The sequence below is a fragment of the Mercenaria mercenaria genome, chromosome 15, assembly GCF_021730395.1.
Source record: "Mercenaria mercenaria strain notata chromosome 15, MADL_Memer_1, whole genome shotgun sequence".
Lineage (NCBI taxonomy): Eukaryota > Metazoa > Mollusca > Bivalvia > Venerida > Veneridae > Mercenaria > Mercenaria mercenaria.
In genome coordinates this window covers 57,191,277-57,214,369 of record NC_069375.1, presented here as the reverse complement: position 1 = coordinate 57,214,369, position 23,093 = coordinate 57,191,277, and the positions used below count along the sequence as shown (strand labels likewise).

The 23,093-nt window shown below is 37.4% G+C and overlaps 1 protein-coding gene across 1 annotated transcript in view; it reads left to right on the top strand.

Moving 5' to 3' along the window:
- LOC123555628 (anti-sigma-I factor RsgI6-like) overlaps positions 1-18,401 on the top strand; it is a 50,778-nt gene extending 32,377 nt beyond the window's left edge. Inside the window, exons 5-13 of the mRNA XM_045346225.2 lie at positions 2,736-2,775; positions 4,038-4,196; positions 6,066-6,121; positions 7,309-7,446; positions 8,032-8,200; positions 8,772-8,879; positions 10,233-10,448; positions 17,610-17,814; positions 18,220-18,401. Coding sequence (XP_045202160.2) covers positions 2,736-2,775; positions 4,038-4,196; positions 6,066-6,121; positions 7,309-7,446; positions 8,032-8,200; positions 8,772-8,879; positions 10,233-10,448; positions 17,610-17,814; positions 18,220-18,248 — 1,120 coding nt within the window. The 3' untranslated portion in view covers positions 18,249-18,401. The remainder of the gene's footprint in view (positions 1-2,735; positions 2,776-4,037; positions 4,197-6,065; positions 6,122-7,308; positions 7,447-8,031; positions 8,201-8,771; positions 8,880-10,232; positions 10,449-17,609; positions 17,815-18,219) is intronic.
- Positions 18,402-23,093: the final 4,692 nt, after the last annotated feature.

The window sequence follows — 23,093 nt, the reverse complement described above, 5'->3', positions numbered from 1 at the left end:
CATCTCTTACTCTCAGATATGTAATTCTGAACATGCGTGAATATTATAGTATTATCCTGGTCTGAAAGGAATGGGTTTCCAAAGAGCAATGTGTTGAGATAAATCTCATAGTTTTGTAGATTAAGTAGTAAGACGTTACGGCAAGCACTGTATAATCTACATTCAAAAAGGAAATGGAAGTTTGATTCAATTTTTCCACACGTGCATAAAGGAGACGGAGAAATGTTTTTCATAAAGAGGTGATGGTTGAGGGAACTGCATTTAGTGCGAAGTCGTGTGTGAAGAATTTGGAGTTTTCTGCTACCAACGTAATAATACTGTGGCGTTTTCGTTTTGTTCTTGTAAATTTGACTTTTAAAGGCTGACAAAGTTGAGCAGTTGCGAACGTCTGCTGGTAGTTGGTTCCAATCACGAATGACTGAAGGTAAAAAGGAGTTGTAATATAAAGCAGATTTGGCATGTATATTATGTATGTCGTCAGAGTTTCTTAGTGAGTATCGTGGGTTACCAGCGTCGGGAATCAAAGATGAGAGATAATCGGGTGTTTGATTTGCCTGCATTTTATAGAATATAACGAGTTTGTGCTTATATCTTCTTTCCGATAGGGGTTCCCAATTGATTTCCTGGTGTAAATTTTCCAAAGAGATGAGTTTTGATGTCCCAGATGCAATACGTGCACACTCGTTTTGAATTTTGTCAAGTTGATCGAATTCGTACTGGGCACAATTGCTCCAAACAACGTCAGCATACTCTAATATCGGCCGAATAAAAGATGTATAAATAACTTCTAGGGATTTACGGTCTAGTGAGTACTTTAATTTACGCATGATGTTAACACGTTTCCATGCTTTGTCTGTGATGTAGTCGATATGTTTATGCCATGTACAATCACTAGAAAGAAAAACACCAAGGTGTTTATGCTCAAGGACCACTGGTATTTCTTGATTGAACATATGTAGAGGCGGATGTTGCGGACGGTTACGTTTTCTGGTTACAAGAAGAGATTCAGATTTAGATGGATTGAATGTTACTAACCATTTGTTGGCCCACGACGAGATTGTCTGGATATCTGACTGGAGAAGAGTTGCGGCTGAATCAGGCTGTTCTACTATTACATAGAGGCTAGTGTCATCTGCGAAGAGATTTATACAAGATCGTATTTCTTGTACAATATCATTAATAAAGATAAGAAATAGCAGAGGTCCCAAGATTGACCCCTGGGGAACTCCTGCTTTAATGTGAGCCCATGACTGAGTGCCAGGAAGTATAACCCGTTGACGCCTATCTGATAGATAACTTTGAAACCAAGAGAGCAAGGGTCCAGTAATACTTGCATATTCTAGTTTGGATAAAAGACCTTTGTGCCATACTTTGTCAAAGGCTTTACTTATGTCAAAGAAAAAGACACGAACTTCCAGCCCATCATCAAGAGCTTTGCAAAGTGTTTCGTAAATTAGGACCAATTGATTGACAGTAGAGTCACCAGGAATGAAACCGGACTGAGCTGTAGTTAGAAAGTTGATATCTTGAAGATGATTAAAGACGTGTTTAAAACCCAGACGTTCGAACACCTTTTCAGTTGTGTTTAAAAGAGAAATTGGCCGATAATTGCTTGGAAGTGATGCATCGCCTTTCTTGTGAATAGCAGTTACATGGGCCTCTTTCCAAGCTGACGGCAGTGTACAAGATTGTAAAGATGCATTGAATAATTTACAAAGAGGGAAGGAGAGCTCATGTGAAATTTCTCGTAGGAGTCTGTTACTGATACCATCTGGTCCAGCTGCTTTGTCAACTTGTAATGATTTGAGGACATCTTCAACTTCGACTGGGCGTAGAATTAGATCAGATAGAAAGGACGTAAGTCTACTGAGACAGAGTAACATATTTACAGCAATACGATACCGATTTTCCTAATTTAAGATACATAACAGGTTTATCAAGTTAATTTCAGAAACCAGTCTTAAATGCCTGCACGCAATAGGTTGTTCATCAGCTGAGATTTATGAGCAATGAATTATAAGCTAAATTATAAGACTGGTCTAAAACCCAATTTCATCGTCGAAACTGGGAGGTCAGTAAATAGAAACATATTAGGTACTGATGACATAGAACTGTGTGAAAAGTTGAACACTGATTTATTGGTTTTGACCAAAATACAAGAAACTTAAAAAAATAAAATAAAATAAAATAAAATAAAATAAACGTTTTCCCAGTATATTTTTGTCTCTGCTTCTGATGTCATTATATTTCTCGGTTTCACACTATTTGCTACAACATACAAATGCATGTTATTTTTATATGAGCCATGCCATGGGAAAACCAACATAGTGGCTTTGCGACCAGCATGGATCCAGACCAGCCTGCGCATCCGCGCAGTCTGGTCAGGCTCCATGCTGTTTGCTTTTAAAGCCTATTGGGATTGGAGAAACTGTTAGCGAACAGCATGGAGCCTGACCACACTGCGCGGATGCGCAGGCTGGTCTGGATCCATGCTGGTCGCACACCCACTATGTTGGTTTTCTCATGGCACGGCTCATATATTGTTGCCTTTTCCTAAACGAATAAGGCGCCATCAGCAGAAGTTTAAAACTCTCAGAAAGCAAGCTTATCATTGGTCATTTTTAAAAGAAATCTATAAAAGAACCAGTCAGATTCTTTGAAATTTGAGACTGGTCTACAAACACAGTTTCATACCTTACAACCATGACTTTTCTTGATATATTTCTACATTTTAGGTTGTCGTCTGCATCACAAAATGAAAAATATCAAGTAGAGGTGAGTTTTTCCCATTGATTTCAAATAAACAACATCGTTATATTTTCTAAGGTGCAACATGCATGCGTAGAAATCTGATATTTTGGTTTAATTATTTTGTTTATTGAAAAGCAACTATATTTTTAAGTTCAAGGATTTTTCAAAAAAGAAATCAAACATGCTTTTCTATAAGCTGTTTTATACTTCTCTTACAACTTTTGCCTTAAAACGACACGAAATGAATCGGGACAAAAAGCTAAAGCCATGAAAACATTTGATTTGAAACAAAACTTAAGAAGCGAAGAAAAGTAGCCTTCAGTGCTGCAAAAACCACGAGAAACCTCGGATATTTGTCTTATTGCTTGTATATTATGTTGAAACATACGCAGTACCTTTTGTACTTCCGGTAAAACCGTGTCCTACCCGTATTCTTTCATCCCATTAAAACATGTTGATAAAACATAATTATGCTGAAGCTTTATTGGAGTGGTAATGAACCGGGCGTTATATTTGACGCCATAATGATCCCTCAGCAGTCTGGGCCCAGTAGTTCGAAACTTAACAGGCTGTTAAACTAATCTACGGTTAAATTTTGATTCTAAATACAAGTATTGATGGGAAACACTATATGATGTTTCAATTCTATTGCAGGGACGTTTTAATGTTCGTTGTAGTTAACTCATACACTTGTTTTTCTAAGTTTTCTGAAATATCGAAATATACCTCTAAAAGATAATCGACCGTTAGCTTAATCGCCTGTTCAAGTTTCGAACAACTGGGCTTTAACTACTTCTTTTGTATCGCAGATTTTAAGATTGTTCGAATTGTTTGTTTGGTAGTAAAGCAAAGAAGGAGTTTTAGCGTTTTTTATTCTGATATAAAACACGGTTGAAGCGTATGCCGATGAGAGAACATTGTGCAAACACTGATATTCATCAGCTGAATACGTGAGAAAGTCCAAGAGAGTATCATGATTTTTTCTTCCTCAGTTTCTCGGTTGTTCGTTTGGTTTGCTCAGTCAACTGTGCCTGTTTCCCAAAGCTAAAAACAACAGAAGCAACAACAAGAGCAACAACGACAAAAAAATCAAGAACAACAACAAAAACACAACAAAACAAAACAACAACATCAACAGTTGCCTAGAAACTAGTATTTCATAAGAAATATTAACCTTTAATTAAGCATTCATTATTTTGTAACGAGACAGAATGAGATTTGCTCTACGTGCTTGTATCGTTTTTATAGAGCTTTGGTAGAACAGTCAGACACTCTATCTTTTACAGCTTATTCAAAACACTCACGAGTTTGCCTTCGGAAGTGCGATCGGGGCGAAGCAAATTGTTGATCCGAACTATCGCAAATATGCGCAAGCTTTCTATGATAATTTCGAATGGGCAGTTCTGGAAAATGCGTTAAAATGGAAGCAAATGGAACATACAAAGGTATAGCTATACAAATTATGCTTAACTATAATGAAAGTGATCATTTTGAATGCTAGTAAGAAAGCGAACAGCATTGATCCTGACAAGACTGCGCGGATTCGCAGGCTATCTGGATCCTTGCTGGTCGCAAATGCACTAGGTTGGTTTTCTCGTGGTGGGGCTCATATTTCAATTGTTTGACTTATTGGGTCGATATCAAGATAAAAGTTTAACAGTTATTAATATTACCCTTCTGCATACGAGGGGAGGTCAAAAAATACGTAGAACTCGAGGTTTATAATAGAGATAGGCTGATGGTTTCGATATTATTTTTCAGTATGATCCCCCTTTATCTCAACGCATTTGCCCCGCTTTTCTTTTAAGCAGGCTATACCTTTATAATAAAAGTCCTCTGCTTGGTCCTAAAAAAACACCTCTGTTGCAGCCTTCAGTTCATCATCATATCGAAATCTCGTTCCACGCAAGTGTGACTTTAAATTTCGAAACTGATAATAATCACTTGGGGCCAGGTATGGACTGTAAGAAGGGTGATTCAATTGTTTGAACTTTCATTCACGAATAGCCGCTTATGCAAGTCTTGACTTGTGTACAGGGGGCATTACCATGCAGAAGCAGTACACCAGCGGCCAGCTTCTCCCTTCTTTTTTCTTTAATAGCAGCCCTCAACTGTTTGATAAGATCTGCACAGTAGGCCCCAGTGATTGCACTACCAGCAGGTTTATAATCTATTAATATCACCCCTTTTGAGTCCCAAAATACAGTAGCCATTACTTCGTCAGCTGATGGTTGAGTACGAAATTTTTTAGGTGGGCGTGAGCCAGGGCGCTTCCATTGCATTGATTCTTTTTTAGTGTCTGGATCCAAATGGTGAATCCATATTTCATCTCCTGTTACGAGACGAGTGTGAAAGTCTTCTGGATTGGCATTGTAAATTTCCAGAAGCTCTCGACTTGATTCAACCTTTGATGACGATCTTGCATGTTCAGGTTTCGGGGGACACATCTTGCAGAAATCTTTGACATCCCCAGATGTTCATGAATTATAGTGCAAACACTTTCATGGGAAATGCCACACTCTCTAGCAAGTTCCTCGACTTTGATTCGACGATCATTCATTACAAGACCCTTAACACGAACACGATCAATCATCTCCTTACTGATGGCATCAGCAGGCCGACCTGACCGTGGGTCATCCTCCAAAGAGCTTCGTCCACGTTTAAATTCTGCTGACCCCTCTGCCACTGTGGAATATTGCGGGCTACTATCACCATACACATCAGCCATGCGGCGATGGATTTCTCTGGCATTTGATCCCTCTTTAGTGAGGAACTTAATTACATCTCTAAACTCCAAATTCTGATTTTCTATCTTTGCCTATTGGGTCAGGTTATTCAACTGCCAATCAAGAGTGAAAATTGTCGGTGTTGACTGAAAGACTGTTACCACTCAACTAATAACTGTGTTTACTGCGCAAAGATAAAAAAATGAGTTTTGATTTGTATAAATATATACTTTGTTCTACGAACTTATTGACCTTCCCTCGTATGTCAAAGATAAGAGAACAGGCGTAAATCATGACAAACGTCAACTCAATTCGAGTCAAAAACCTGCAAATCTTACATAATAATTACACAAAATGTACAAAATAAATATCACTTCAAATACGTATTGCACAGCATAATGATTTAAATAATTCTTTTCCACATAATAATCCTCACATAGCGAAACACGAACTGTGAAAAATTATCGTGAGATATATAAAAACATAACGAAAGTGAATGATAACATCAAATATCAAGAAATTTACAAAAAAAAAAAAAAAAAAAAAAAAGAAAAAAAAACCAAAACAAAACTTTTCGTTTCTTTGTAGGGCCACATAAATTATGACACGGCAATGAATGCACTGCATGCCCTTAATGGAAACGGGCAAGTATATTAATTAAATGACTAAATAAATATCATGTAAAACACTTAATTTTGATATGCTCAGAGAAGTATAATGTTTGTTGCGTAGATCGATACATTTTTAAAAATATTAGTTTTTTTTTTTAATAAATTATAGATTTTTTTCCCACTGCATTATCCACACAATAAAAATGTGTTGTTAAACAGTGAAAAGAAAGCTGTTTGTTATAGCCAAATGAAAACTTATCTATTTTGAATAATACTTATTAATGAATTCTGATAAATCATATTTATAGATTATTAGATTTGTATCGATAGATATGCACGAGTTCTAAAGTCGCGAAATATTATTCCCCCGAAAGAATGAGTGCTTATTCCTCGAATCAACTTGTTCCTTAGCCTGAGTAAAACTGAAAAATTCGTCTATTTTTTTTGTAATTTTTTAAACGTGACGACATGCATGAAACTGACGTCAAACATTAACAATGACGTCTCACATCCGATATGAAACTGGAACGTCAATATGGAAAATGTTTTGAAGTGTCAGGTTTCACTTTAGCTTAACGGAATTTATAATTGAGATTGATATCATCTGGCTGTGTTTTGATATGTAATGCCACCCATGAGGATGCACCTCTTGTGCAGTATTAATGTAGATTGTCTAATTGTCTGGCAACGGTAACTTCAAAAACATTTCCTGTTGTTTTAAGGACGTATGCTAGAATTTGGTGCGAAAATTTTCCCAATAACAGAATTTCTTCAAACTTTGGATATTGAAGGACAATCATCTAAGAAACAAAAAAATGCAATAAAAATCATAGGTCACCGGTATCGAAAAAGAGTTATCTGCCCTTGAAAACGACATTTCCCCCAAAAATGACGTTTTCAAGGGCAGATAACTCTTTTTCGAATCCGGTGACCTATGATTTTTATTGCATTTTTTTTGTTTCTTAGATGATTGTCCTTCAATATCCAAAGTTTAAAGAAATTCTGTTATTGGGAAAATTTTCGCCCATCTCATATACAGGGAATTCTAGCGTACGCCTTTAAGGCTTTACTTTTGTTTTAAAGCCAAGCAGACTAAAATGAAATTCATATGAAAGATTGTGTAGACGACGGCCATAACAAGATTCCGTTCTTTTTAGTTGGTGAGAAAAAAGTACAGCATCCATTGTGAAGAAGTTTCAATTAGCCGTACAATATTTCAGAACAAAGGTGCGTGGCCACAATATATTTTGGGGTGTAGCTAGGCACATTCAGAATTGGGTAACCTCGTTGAGCCGACAAGAGTTGCTGAATGAAATTGATGTGAGAACCAAGGGAGTTGTTGGACATACCATCGGCCTGTACGTAAAAATTTTGAAGACTTTCTTTCCATTTAAAAAATCACTTATGTTTTTATATTAAGACTCAATTGTATTTTTTGTAGCTTGCATTAGGGTATAGAAATGTATGGAAATGCCTTCTTTTGGTATATCACGCTAGCTGCTAAGAGAGATCAGCCCTGCGTCTGTTGTTCACAGGTTCTTAGAATGGAAAGGTCGATCTACTAATTTTATATTATATCATCTTGAAAGAAAATTACTGCTTTGTTAGCACCCCTTGAATATTTTAAGACGTCACGGCCCAGTTTAACATTGAAAGATATGCTTTTAAAATTTTAACTGTCATTTTTTTTCTTTAGTTATTATACTGTTGATATTTGAAGAAACTATATCTACAAAAGTTTATGCTTGTAATTTGAGATGATACAGTATAATAAGCTATACAAACAAGTTTTGAATCTAGTTTCTTTTCAACTTTAATTGCGTTAGAAAATACCGCCTTCTCATCCCGAACTTATTTAGACACGGGCATAGAAACTAAGAAGACCTTACCGTATATATCTACTGTATAGCTAATTGATTTTTCAATTACGTTTTGTTCGACAGTGTAGAACATTGGGATGTCAACAACGAGAACATACACGGTGACTGGTACGAGAAGGCCACCGGAAACCCGAATGTAACGATGCAAATGTTCCGTGATGCGCACGCAGTCGATCCCAATGTGAAACTCTTTTTGAATGACTTTGGTGTAATGGAGAAGTATGCCGCAGTGGTAATTTCCTTTTCTCGTAATAGGGTCATTTGCATTATCATAAAACATAATAACAATAACTACTATTTATGTGCAAATGATGACATGCTTGATTTCAGAGCAAAAATCTAATCTTAAATTTAATTTCAATCTTCAGTTTTCGAAAAAGCAACCCCAAAAAATTATCAGACAAAGTATATAAGAGCCGTGCCATGAGAAAACCAACATAATGGCATTGCGACCAGCATGGATCCAGACCAGCCTGCGCATCCGCGCAGTCTAGTCAGGACCCATGCTGTTCGCTTTTAAAGCCCATTGGAATTGGAGAAACTGTTAACGAACAGCATGGATCCTGACCAGACTGCGCGGATGCGCAGGCTGGTCTGGATCCATGCTGGTCGCAAACCCACTATGTTGGTTTTTTCATGGCGCGGCTCAGTTAATGAAAACGAAGAAGCAACAATTGCTATCTACAACAGTAAAACAAAAAAACACCAAAATAGAAGGAAAGAAACAAACACGAAAATTCATATTGACCTTGTAGGGTAATGTATAATCCGAATTACTTTGAAGATATTTTTTGATATTACAGCCTCTACGCCATCAAGCAGAACGCTTCAAACAAGCTGGAGTCCCAATCTACGGTATAGGAGTACAGAGTCATATAAAAGATACAAACCTTGACATTGGTCAATTGAAGGTAACTATATCTTATCCACATATCCGATGTAACAAGCCCCTTAACTCGATTGGGAGGAGTCAATATCAAAATCTGCTGTAACAGACTTATGCTGACGTCATACACACACAGTATCATTCTGGGTTGAAATTTTTGTACCAAAATGAGATTAAGATTATTGTCTTCTAATCCATAACCTGTTGGACCAAAATTTCTATATATTCTGTTTTAAGGGAGCGCCGACATTATCCGTTCTAACACCACCCGATTTGTTGTCCTTTTAAACAAAGAAAGCTGATTTCTGTGTGTTATTTAAGATAAAATTTATTTCATTTTGTGATTTGTCGCTGAATAAGATCATTGTTTGGAGTACAGAGGCAAAGGAATCTCATCGTGAGGTTGAAGCCCGAGTGACATAACCATTTGCATCTGAACGACAAACAAAAAACCTACCAACTCTGCCACTCTGATACGGAGTGATCTCCCGTAAACGATTTACAGTCAGCTCGTCCCCCAGTCAACTTGTCCCCATTTTAGTCATTTCATATCCCTTGACGATTTCGAAAATGATCACTTCGTCCCCCATTTTTCGGCCCCTCCTTTTTAGTGTTATTATTTTGTCAATGTTCTTGGAATAATATACTTAAGATGTAAAATATGCTCTATATAAAAACATGTTTTCTTTCTTTAAAAGCTACATTTTGTTTGCTTTATTAACCCTTAGCATGCTAGATAAATTGTCGTCTGCTGGAAATGTCATCTGCTAAAATAGTAAAGTTCATTCAATTTGCTCCAAAACTGGAAGAAATATTGTCAGAGTAGCAAACAGCTTGGAACCTGATCAGACGCCGATTTAATCGGCGTCTGATCTGGTTCCAAGCTGTTTGCAAAGGCTGTTAAATTCGCCTGCAGCAGGCTAAGAGTTAATACCCGATCGTAAGTAAAAGTTCAGCGTGCATGCACGTTTCGTAGCTGAAAGTGTGCATTGAAGTATAACCCAAGGTGCCCATCCACGCAAGTTGGTTTCGACTTTCTGCAAATCCGATGAAAACACTCCACTACATGCAAAAAAGAAAAGAAAAGAATACATGTGGTATTTCATTACAAAAGAGAAGAGAACCTAATGACTTTAAGGCTCGGGTAAATTTATGGCCAAATTTATCATAATATACTTTCTAGAAAATTGTCAAAACTATATTTTCTTGTACTTTGAGGATACATGTGACCTATTGGATTGGCTCGCTCCACTAATCGACTGATAATATAAGAGCACGACACATTACATAAATACGATGTCACTTCTGTTTAATAACGAAGGGGAAATAAAACAGTTTCTAAAGTACCATGAGTAAAGTCAATCATATTTTATTTCAGGGAAGTCTCGATATGGTCGCTGCAGCTGGCCTTCCTATCTGGATCACAGAGCTTAGTCTAGCTTCTCATGATGTACACTCCCGAGCATCTGCCCTGACAGACATATTAACGTTATACTTCAGCCATCCGGCGATAGAGGGCGTACTTTTCTGGGGATTCTGGGACGGGAAAATATTTTCACCGGAAGTGGCACTGTTTGAAGGACCGGATGTTACTGTGAGTATCAGAATCTCTAAAGGAGGCATGAAGTTATAATAATACCATATTAATATTATAAGTATGATTATAATAATTATCATTAATTTTGGCGCAGACAGATAACGGGAAATCCAACAAATACATGTCTTATGTTACAAAACAGACGTCCACATCTCGATTTGGAAGAGTAAAACATATTTTGAGAAGAGAAAACTTTGTGTTCCGTAGCAGGCTGTAGGCTTACGACCTACATATACATATATGCATTACCGTTTACCGGGAAACCTTTCTGATGGACAGTTTTGCGGACCGGCAGGCGTTTCTTATATCAATGCATATTTAATCATACCATATGTGATGCGAGTATGACGGTCAAAGACTTCATTATGTCTCTCCCTCTGGGGGAGACATATTGTTTTGGCCTGTCCGTCCGTCCGTCCGTACGTCACACTTCATTTCCGATCAATAACTGGAGAACCATTTGATCTAGAACCTTCAAACTTCAGAGGGTTGTAGGGCTGCTGGAGTAGACGACCCCTATTGTTTTTGGGGTTACTTCATCAAAGGTCAAGGTCACAGGGGCCTGAACATTGAAAACCATTTCCGATCAATAACTAGAGAACCACTTGACCCAGAATGTTGAAACTTCAAAGGATGATTGGTCATGTAGTGTAGATAACCCATATTGTTTTTAGGGTCACTCCGTCAAAGATCAAGGTCACAGGGGCCTGAACATTGAAAACCATTTCCGATCAATAACTTGAGTACCACTTGACCCAGAATGTTGAAACTTCATAGGATAATTGGTCATGCAGAGTAAATGAACCCTATTGATTTTGGGGTCACTTTGTTAAAGGTCAAGGTCACAGGGGCCTGAACATTGAAAACCATTTCCGGTCAGTAACTTGAGTACCATTTGACCCAGAATGTTGAAACGTAACAGGATGATTGGTATGCAGAGTAGATTACCTCTATCGATTTTGGGGTCACTCTGTTAAAGGTCAAGGTCACAGGGGCCTGAACTTCGAAAATCGTTTCCGATCAATAACTTGAGAACCTCTCGACCCAGAATGTTGAAACTTCATAAGATGATTGCTCCTGCAGAGTAAATGACCCAAATTGTTTTTGGGGTCACTCCGTTAAATGTCAAGGTCACAGGGGTGAACATTGATAACCATTTCCGATCAATAACTTGAGAACCTCTTGATCCAGATTGTTGAAACTTCATAGGATGATTGAACATGCACAGTAGATGACCCCTATCGATTTTGGGGTCACTCTGTTAAAGGTCAAGGTCACAGGAGCTTGAACATGGAAAACAATTTCCGATCAATAACTTGAGAACCACTTGACCCAGAATGTTGAAACTTAATAGGATGATTGAACATGCAGAGTAGATGACCCCTATTGATTTTTGGGTCAGTCTGTTTAAGGTCAAGGTCACAGGGGCCTGGTCATGTAAAATCATTTCCGGAAAATAACTCGAGAACCACTTGACCTAGAATGTTGAAACTTAAAAGGATGATTGGACATGCAGGGTAGATGACCCCTATCTATTTTGGGGTCACTTGATCAAAGGTCAAGGTCACAGGAGCCTGAACAGTGACTTGAGAACCACTAGGCCCAGAGTGTTGAAACTTAGCTGGATGACTGGACATGCCAAGTAGATGATCCCTATTGCAGCCAACCATCAGTGTCTCTTTGACTTTCGCTCCTTACACCTATTGACTTCTTGCCTATAGGACTTTGCATTGGGGGAGACATGCTCTTTTTTGCAAAAGCAATTTCTAGTTAAAGAGTTGGTAATTTCGTTTATTATTTCTTGGAAATGCTTTAAAAGCCACGTTACACATACTGGCGTAGTCACTCCCGTTGGTTTTCAGTATCCATTCTTATGATTCTTAAGTACCACATGCTTAGAACTGATAATTAAGAATTTTTTTTCGGTGTTTATGCGAAATGAACGACAGAATAGGATCGGCGATTCATGTTTAATTGCCGATCCTATCCTGTCGTTCGTTTCGCATGACCACCGAAAAAAAAAGTTTTAATTCTTATATTTACATTATAATCATTTCCTTTCCATTTGTAAAAAGATTATATTATAAATTGCACAGATTTTGTTGCATTTAATATTAAAATCAACTTCCCGACCATTGGAACAACCACGATGTCATTGTAGGGATAATACACGTTTTTTTTGTGTGTTTTAACGTCTGCAGAAGCCCTTGGGATATGTATTGTTTTCATATGTGATGACTTTACGATTCCGGTACATTTTTAAATTACCATTCTGTTGTTCTTGGAAACTGTAAACATGTTTTAAATATCCATAACCAGGGCCAAGAAATCAACCATAATGAAGGTTTTTAAACGATTTTTTAAATCTCTTGTTATTATAAACATGACATTACCATTAATTTTTCATATTTCTTAAATAAATAGTAAAACAGGAACACAATTTAAAGAATAATGACTATGTTATTTTGAGTACGAACACACTTCGAGTACGGATGCATACGAAGTTCAAAGTAGTGACAAGCTTTCAAGCTTTCTATGTAAGTTTTTTCGAATTTAGCTATTAATATGGCCAGCGGCCCGGATGAAATAAGCCACCAAATGCTAAGACAGACGTCAAAGACAGCATGTTTCCCGTTAAAAATCTTATTTAATCGATCACTATCTGAACAAATTTATCCGAAACCATGGAAACTAGCCAATATTATGCCAATCTTTAAAAAGGGTGAAAAATCTTCGCCATCCAACTACAGACCCATTTCCCTTATACGCTGCTTAGGTAAAGTATTGGAAAGAATCATGTTTAAGAATATATATAATCATCTCCATTCCCAATAACCTTATTTACAAACATCAGTCTTGTTTCTAACCTGGCCATTCCACAGTCTACCAACTTATTGATATCTTTAATCAAATATGTAAATCCATTGACAAATAACAACCGACATGTATTGTATTTTGTGACATATCCAAGGCATTTGATAGAGTTTGGCATAAGGGGTTAATATTTAAACTCAGACAGTACGGTATCTCGGGCAATATTCTCAGCTGGATAGATAATTACTTAAAATAAAAAACCGTTCTCAAAGAATATTCGTCAGACAATCTTTTTCCGATACAAAATATGTGAATGCTGGGGTTCCTCAAGGATCAGTGCTCGGTCCCTTACTATTTTTAGTTTACGTTAACGATATTGCTGAATCACTTATAAGTACTACTCGTCTATTTGTTAACGACAGCTCCCTTGCAGTCTCTACCTACGACATTCCTCTAATGGAACAAAATGTTAAATTCTGACCTCGAAAAAATTTATAACTGGGCAAAGCAATAGCTGATTAAGTTTAACCGAGCTAAAACAGAAGTGATGTTCTTCGGGTTATCTAATTCCCTGAAACCATCCCTTATTTTTGAAAATACACCGCTTAGTTTTGTCGACCATCATAAACATTTAGGAATTACTTTCAGTCAAGATCGTCGCAAATGGCATGACCATATCAATAATATTTTGACATCAGCATCGGAAGTGCTCGGATCTATGCGTCAATTAGAATACAAGATGAAACGCGTTACACTTAATAAAAATTATATCTCTGACTTAAGACCTCTTATTGAATACGCATCAGTTGTTTGGGACAGTTGCACGGAATATGAAAAAAACTCTCTGGACAAAATACAATATGAAGCTGCCAGAATAGTGACAGGTCTCACCGTTCCGTATCAATAGAACGACTTACACAGGAAATAGGTTGGGTCTCCTTGTCAGAACGTAGAAACATTCAAAAACTGAATATAATTTACAAATATAAATCGTCGGTGGCATTGTAATAGAAGTTCAACCACAGTTTAATTTAGTCATTTTTTCCTTTTTATTTCTATTTTTTAGCTCACCTGTCACATAGTGACAAGGTGAGCTTTTGTGATCACCCTTCGTCTGTCGTCCGTCGTCAGTCCGTCCGTGCGTCCGTCAACAATTTCTTGTCTGCACGATAGTGGTTTCATTTATGATTTTATTTTAACCAAACTTGCACACAACTTGTATCACCATAAGATCACGGTTCCTTTCTTGAACTGGCCAGATCCCATGATGGGTTCCAGGGTTATGGCCCCTGAAAGGGCCAAAATTAGCTATTTTGACCTTGTCTGCACAATAGCAGCTTTATTTATGATTTAATTTTTACCAAACTGGCACACAACTTGTATCACCATAAGATCTTGGTTCCTTTCTTGAACTGGCCAGATTCCATTATGGGTTCCAGAGTTATGGCCCATGAAAGGGCCAGAATTAGCTATTTTGACCTTGTCTGCACAATAGCAGCTTCATTTATGATTTTATTTTAACCAAACTTGCACACAACTTGTATCACCATAAGATCACGGTTCCTTTCTTGAACTGGCCAGATCCATGATGGGTTCCAGGTTATGGCCCCTTGAAAGGGCCAAAATTGCTATTTTGGACCTTGTCGCACAATAGAGCTTCATTTATGGATTTGAATTTAATCAAACTTGCACAAAACTTTGTCAACAAAATCTTGCTTCCTTTCTTGAACTGGCCAGATTCCATCATGGGTTCCAGAGTTATGGCCCCTTAAAGGTCCAAAATTGGCTATTTTGGCTTTTGCAGCCATATAGAGACTTCATTTATGGTTTAATTTGATACAAACTTCCAAAATATCTTCAACAACAATAAATCTTGGATTCCATGACAAATCAGATCCAATCTTCGGTTCCAGACCTATTTTATATATGATTACCTCCCCTGATTGTAATCAAAATGGATTTATATCAGTAAGTATTTATAGGACTTATTTGAAATTTCATTATTGTTATTAGTTGGACAGAGACAATCGGGGTAGATATCAATAGACTGATTTTATGTCAAATTACCTCCCTTTATTTCAAATTAAAATGGGTATATCTTTGAACTAATGAAGATACTGATCTGAAATTTCATTTATGTCAACAGATTTATTTGGCAGATCCTTCTTTTGTTCACTTACAATATTTTTTTTTAATTACTTCCCTGTTACGTTACTATAAATAGCTTATTTTTAGTAACTTTTTTAGTATTGGCCGTAGGGAAAAACCGAGACCACTTTTCTGTTGTACAACATGGATCGTACCTCCAATTTTTAGGTGTATTTTGACATATCTATACATTGTAAGAATTTTTTTTTCTTTTTGGTTAAATTTCTTCCCTTTAGATATTTTTTCTGAGAGCCTTCTTGTCCTCAAGTGCAATGATAACAGGTGAGCGATATAGGGCCATCATGGCCCCCTTGTATTTATTTCTTTTTCTCTTTTTTTTTCGCTGTGTTATTGAAACATTATCTAGGTGTTTTTCTTCATTTCTTTAAACTATAAAACCGCCATAGTTTGACCTAAAAATTATCAGACGCAGTTTGAAGGGCTGCTTATAATGTTGCTATAACTTAAAGTCCAACCCAATTGCTATTTTCATATTACTTTTGTATTAGATATGTGTATATTATGTATATAGTGAAGATATATAATAAAATATAATTAAACTCTATGTAAGTTCTTCGAGAAATTAGATTAAAACATACTGTGGCACCGTTGAATGTCGCAACACCGCTAAATGTCGCAACCACCATTAAATGTCGCAAGGTTGACGTTAAATATCACAACAATCGCTAATTTTCGCAAAATCATCTGCCAATAAATGTCGCACCTTTAACGTAAAATGTCGGCAGATGATTTTGCGACATTTAGCGGTGGTTGCGACATTTAACGTCAACCTTGCCACATTTAACGGTGGTTGCAACATTTAGCGGTGTCGCGACATTTAACAGTGACACACATACTGTATGGTATTTACCAAAACATTTATATCATTCCTAAACATATTCAAGCGCACAAGTTACACGTTATTCCTAAACATTCACGGTTACATACAAAAACTGAAGGGACGCCGACTTCTAAAAGGGGAGTATACAAGGGGATACCGGGATCGGGCACCAACCAATCCCTCGGGATTCTGCAGATGCTATAACACGAAAAACATGCGTTATCCCTACATTAAAATCAGCTTTCCGGCCATTCTGTTCACAAGACGGAACAACCGCGACGTCATCAAAGGAACGTTCTCTCTGACTATGTATACGCGGACGTCGTCAAAACAGCAACCCGTTATCACAAAGCAGCGTTGACGTAACTTTCACGCCTTTCCTTTTTCTGTTTATACGAAATGAATGTCATGTTTTCCGATGGAAAAGAATAGGGCGAATGTAAATATTTGCCCATGCAGTGTGTGCTTGATTGAACCGGGCCTATTTTGTTACGTCATTCTAGAGAAACTTGTCCTCTACACGATTAAAACTAGTACAAATATCTGTTTTGCTGGGTCTAAAAATAAATAAGCCGTACCTACCTTTTAACAGCAAGACGTATAGTTTTTAGAAGTTTAATTGTACCCCCTCCCACACCGACAACAGAGTTGTAAGCGGGGGTTAGGGTGAGGGGGTGAGGTATACTGGTTTCAGGTTGTCTGTCTGTCTGTCCGTCTGTCATTAGACACAATCTTGTGCGCACCAACTCCCCTCATCCCCTCGGCAGAATTTAATGAAACTTCACACAAATGATCAGTAACAACAGTAGTTTTGCATGGGGTATATTATGTTCTTTCAGGAAAAAAATGCAGAGATATGGGACTTTGGTTTTTGTTACTATGCTATATACATTGAGTTTGCATACTAGTATACAATCTTGTGCGCACCAACTCCCTCATCCCTCTCGCACAATTGAATGAAACTTCACACAAGTGAGCAGTAACAACAGTAGTTGTACATGGTGCATGTTAGGTTCTTTTAGAGAGAAATATTGCAAAGTTACGGGACTTTTTTTTTGTTACTGTATAATTCACGCATGTGATCAGTACCAATCTTACTTGTGCATGGTGCATATATGGTTCTTTCAGAAAAATATTCTGCTGAGTTAGGGGACATTGGAAGTGTGTGTTTGTGGAGGAGGGGGGGGGGGGGGGGGGGGGGGGGGGGCGGCTAGCGTGGTACATTCATCACCTTCAGTGATAACTCTAGAATTGTACAAAATTTTCTCAATAATTACATTACAATTCTCTTGAAAGCAGGTAACTCTTGGCATGGCGATTTCTCTGATATAAATATATCCATCTTCATTATTCAGCCAAATGAAGCCGGTAGGGCTTATCAGACCCTTTTCAAGACAACATGGCGCACCCACGTGACCAGAGATGTAAACGGGGATGGTACATTCACTGTCAGGGGCTTCAAAGGAGAGTACACGGTAAAAGTCAGTCACAATGGGAGAGAACTCAAACGAGAAACTTTCAAGTTGGGATCAGCCAAGCAAACCATCAATATCAACGTTGGTAAGACATTTATAGAACTACAACAATTCCTAGGAAAAGTCTCTAAAGCCGACATAATCCGACATTTGATACATACAGATTCTTTTTTTTTTCAAAACAAGGACAGTAATTAGATTGTCAGAAATAGTTCTAAGACTATATATAGTATGTTTTGATTGTTTAGACTGTTGTTTGCTGTTGATTATGTAGGGATCATTTCGTTTTTTCCCTTGATGAATAAATACATATTTGTAGTCATGTTTATGGTATAGATGGTGTAATGATCTTTTGTTTTTAACTGTAATTGTCAAAGACTGCGTTTGATCCATTATTTCTGTCAGTTAAATTGTTTTAACTGATTAATATTATGCTAGTGTACGTAAATGTTATTTTTTGCCGGAATTATGACCTAATTTCTATTTTCAGGTGCAGCGTCGAGTATAATAGTTGGGTAGACAACATGTTGTTCAACATGCATTATTTAAAAGCAAAGAAAAACAGTCCAAACATCATAAAATGCCTTTAAATTCTTCTCAAATCAGAAAACTGCAAATGCTTGGTAAAATACACATTCATTTCATAATAAATTAAATAAATAAAATTCTGAATTCCGATTTGTGTTTCCTATAAAGAAAGCTCTAACAATTAAAGCACTAGACATGTGGTCCAAAAGGGTATCTCATGCCAGTCTCTCTTTTAAACCCCACACATTTTCACAAATCAGCATGGAAGCGATCTTCTTAATAACAAGATCTGTCGTAGGACAGTTACACCAAAAATTGCAACTTCAAAAAGGGGCATAAATATACAATTAAGCAAACAAGAGGATATTTTCTATCAGTTCCTATCCGTACTCACTGAAATACCAGCTTATATGCCAAATCGTTATCAAGTTTTGCGTAGAAGAAAGGGAACAAAACGTGAAAAGGCAAAACAGTTTTGAGATATGTGCAATACATAATGAGATGCCAGTTCACATACAAATGCTTAACCAAACATTTCTCCGTCAAAAAAGGCATAACATTTTTTAAAACCCGAAACAAAGTAAAATATCTTATACATGTCAGGCCATCACATGAATAGCAGAGTGATCTTTCATTCCATTCCCACTAGTGGAGATACCAGCTTACAAATAAAAATTTCAAGTTATACAGATGTCGATACCGACACCGAAGCCGCAAAGGCGCTTTGCCTACTCTTCAAATAATCAAGTTAAAAAGCAACTTGTTCAGCCCAGGTCTTTGGTTTAAAAAGGATTTGACCAAAGATATTGTACAAGACTTTACGTCTGTGATTTTTAGATCACAGGGGTGGTTAACATAAGTTATCATTCAAAGAAATTTACTAATATTTATTGGAACAAAACGTCTGTTTCAAAAAGTAAGGTTTATTTATAAAATATGTATTACCAATTTCATATGAGCCGTGCCATGAGAAAACCAACATAGTGGCTTTGCGACCAGCATGGATCCAGACCAGCCTGCGCATCCGCGCAGTCTGGTCAGGATCCATGCTGTCCGCCTTCAAAGCCTATTGGTAATAGAGATACTGTTAGCGAACAGCATGGATCCTGACCAGACTACGCAGATGCGCAGGCTGGTCTGAATCCATGCTGGTCGCAAAGCCACTATGTTGGTTTTCCCATGGCACGGCTCAATTATGGCGGTTAGTTTGAAATTTTGTTTAGTATATAAGCAGCACACCTTTGAAACTCTTCTGTATTAGTAAGATGGATGATTGTACACTGAATGTATCCTCCTTTTTTAACTTGCATGGCTTTCTCGTGTGTCCAGAGTCAGAGAGTTATCTGTTTTCCCTTCTTCTCTTCGTAGTGCTGATTTATTGTCTTTTCCGTGGTCAAGATAGGTAATGGTGCAAGGAATATCTTTTTCTACAGTTACCATGATTTTGCTTGTGTTTTTGTAGCAAGATAGATAAATGTGCTCAGACTTTATTCTTTTAACACAAGGATTATCTGCGTTTTACGGTTGTGATTTCCATACTCATTATGTATACATGTGTCCATACTCATTATGTATACATGTGCACGGAATACCTGCTTTTTCATAGTAACTATGATTTTCCCTTGATTTTGTTTTTTTTGTTTGTTTGTTTTTGGTTTAACACCGTTTTTCAACAGTATTTCAGTCATGTAACGGCGGGCAGTTAACCTAACCAGTGTTCCTGGATTCTGTACCAGTACAAACCTGTTCTCCGCAAGTAACTGCCAACTTCCCCACATGAATTATCAGAGGTGGAGGACTAATGATTTCAGACACAATGTCGTTTATCAAATAGTCACGGAGAACATACGCCCCGCCCGAGGATCGAACTCGCGACCCAGAGGTCCGTAGACCAACACTCTTACCTACTGAGCTAAGCGGGCGGGCCCTTGATTTTGTAGTCAGATGAATACATTTGCACGGAGTACCTGCTTCTTTATAGTTACAATGATTTTCCCGTGATTTCCATTGTCAGATGAATACATGCACGGACTATTTGCTATTTCATCATTAGTTACCATGATTTTCCCGTGATTGCCATAGTCAGATGAAAACATGTGCACGGAGTACCTGCTTTTTCGTAGTTACCATGATTTCCCCGTGATTTCCATTGTCTGATGTATACATGTGCACGGACTATTTGCTATTTCATAGTTACCATGATTTTCCCGTGATTTCCATTGTCAGATGTATACATGTGCACGGAATACCTGCTTTTTCATAGTTATCACGATTTTCCTGTGTGTCTGTTGCAAGATAGATAAATGTGCTCAGACTATACTCTTTTTACTCACGGATTATCTGCTTTTTACTTTTTACAGTAAGCATGATTTTCCGCGTTTACGGTAAGGTAGGCCAATGTGCAGGGACTATCTCGTTCTTCATTGTCACAATGGGTAAGTTAACATGGAAGCTCTAGTGAAGGGTAGGCTGTTGTGTAAATGATTCTTACTCCCACCGGTAAAGTAACCGAACAATCAAAAACTGGGCCCTGGAAATATGTAAAACTTCTTTTTCCCTTCACATAGAGCGCTGGGATGAAAAGCGAGGATCCAGTAAACCCTACCTCGTGGGTACGATTGGTGCAGGTACTTATACCGTTCAAGTGGATTATCGATAATAGAGTTAGTCTCTACTGTACCCTAGAGCTTCGATGCGAACTTACCCAATAAGTTTCCCTTGCTTTCCGTAATGAGATGTATACATCTGTAAAGAATAACTTTTTTATTGTATCCGAGATATTGCAATATTACACTTACCGTTCAGACAAAGACATGGAAATACCATGTCTTACATGCCAGAAAAAGATAAATGTGCACGTGTAATCTCCTATTTCATAGTTCTCATGATTTGCCAATGATTTCCGTAGTCAGATATATATGTGGAAGGACATCCTGTTTTTATTGTTTCCAAGAGATTCAAGTGTTTTGAAGAAAGATAGATAAATGTGCAGGGACTATCTACTTTTTTTTCAGAGATACCATGATTTTTCCATGGTTTCTGTAATCAGATATAACATGTGCACGTACTTCCTGTTTTTATTGCTACAAAAATGTTCCAGTGTTTTGTAGAAAGATAGATAGATGAACTTGGACTAACTGCTATTTATCTTACCGTAGTTCTGTCCCCGTCGTCGAAAACATTATTTCAACAAGACGTCTGTATAGTTAGCATCAATATGTGTTTATCGTGACATTACGTATTAGTTGGGAAGGGTCTCTGGTTTTAGATTGAGATTTCAGTTAAGAATGCTTTTATCGTACATGACATGGCCAGTAGCTCTAGGGAATAAAAAAGGAGGCTTTTGTCTCCTGCGTTTTTAGACAATCGTTTAATGACAGTAAATTCTACCGGAAGAATAACCTAACAGAAAACATGTAAAATATGTCAAAGGAGTAAACCGTAAAAAAAAAATTAGAAGACAAGGCATACGGGCTTAAACTGGATGCATTTCGACCGTTTCTAGCACAGGCCTGATGGGCGTAACTCTAGAAGATTAATAATGGGTGTATCTCAACACGTAGAAAGGGCGGATACTGTTCAGCATGAATCAGAATTTAAATTTTATGTTTTAAGTTTAAAAATGAAACAAGCAAATTCGATGAATTGGTACCCCTCGCCGAAAGGGTTTGTGGTGAGGAATGGCAAAAAGATGCAGAGGATGCATGATCACTGGTGGGCATGACTGGGTGGAGAAGTGAGGTGGGGGGATGGTACAACTTGGAAGGTTTGAAAAAAATCTAAAATAAGAAATGAAAAAAAAATTTTTTTTTTTTGGGGGGAGGAGGGGAGGGGGGTTGGAAGGGGGAGGGGGTGTGACCAAGGCAAGTGGGTGACCAGGTGTGGGTGCGCAACTTCACATGTTTATAATAAATGTTCACAGAAAAGAATGAAAGAAATTTAATGAAATTCTGCCAAATGGTAAGTTTGTTATGTACAAATATGTGGATTTTTAGACAATTAAAGGCAATAACTCTGAAGTTACATAAGAAATCCGTACAAAATTGTCTGTGCACAACCACATTATAGGGCTCTAAATTCTGTTAAAGTTTCATAGTTCTAGGTCAAATATATCAAAAGTTATGATGCAGAAATTGCCATATCTATAGATCTATAGTACCCTATATAGTTAACACTAGAAATTTCTAAGGGCCATAACTCTGGTGTTACTTGGGCAATCTGTCTGAAACTTGATGGGCCCCATAACCTCATAGTGGTGAACATGTATATGAAGTTTGTTTGAAAAAAATCTAAAATAAGGAATGACTTTTATTTTTTTTTTTGGGGGGGGGGGGGGGGGGTGATGGGGGGGGGGAGGTGTGTGATCAAGGTAAGGGGGTGAACAGGTGTGGGTACACAACTTCACATGTTTACAATAAATGTTCATGGAAAAGAATGAAAGAAATTTAATGAAATTCTACCAAATGGTAAGTTTGTTATGTACAAATATATGGATTTTTATACAATTAAAGGGCATTTACAAATAAATCCGAATGAAATTGTGTGTACACAACCACATTATGGTGATCTAAATTCTGTTTAAGTTTCATAGTTCTAGGTCAAATATATCAAAAGTTATGATGCAGAAATTGCCATATTTATAGTACCCTATATAGTTAACACTAGAAATTTCTAAGGGCCATAACTCTGGTGTTACTTGGGCAATCTGACTGAAACTTGACGGGCCGCAAGAACTCATAGTGGTGAACAAGTATATGAAGTTTTAAATAAATTTTTCCAACCATTTCCTAGATATGGCTCCGGACGGACGGACGGAAAGACGGACGGACGGACAAC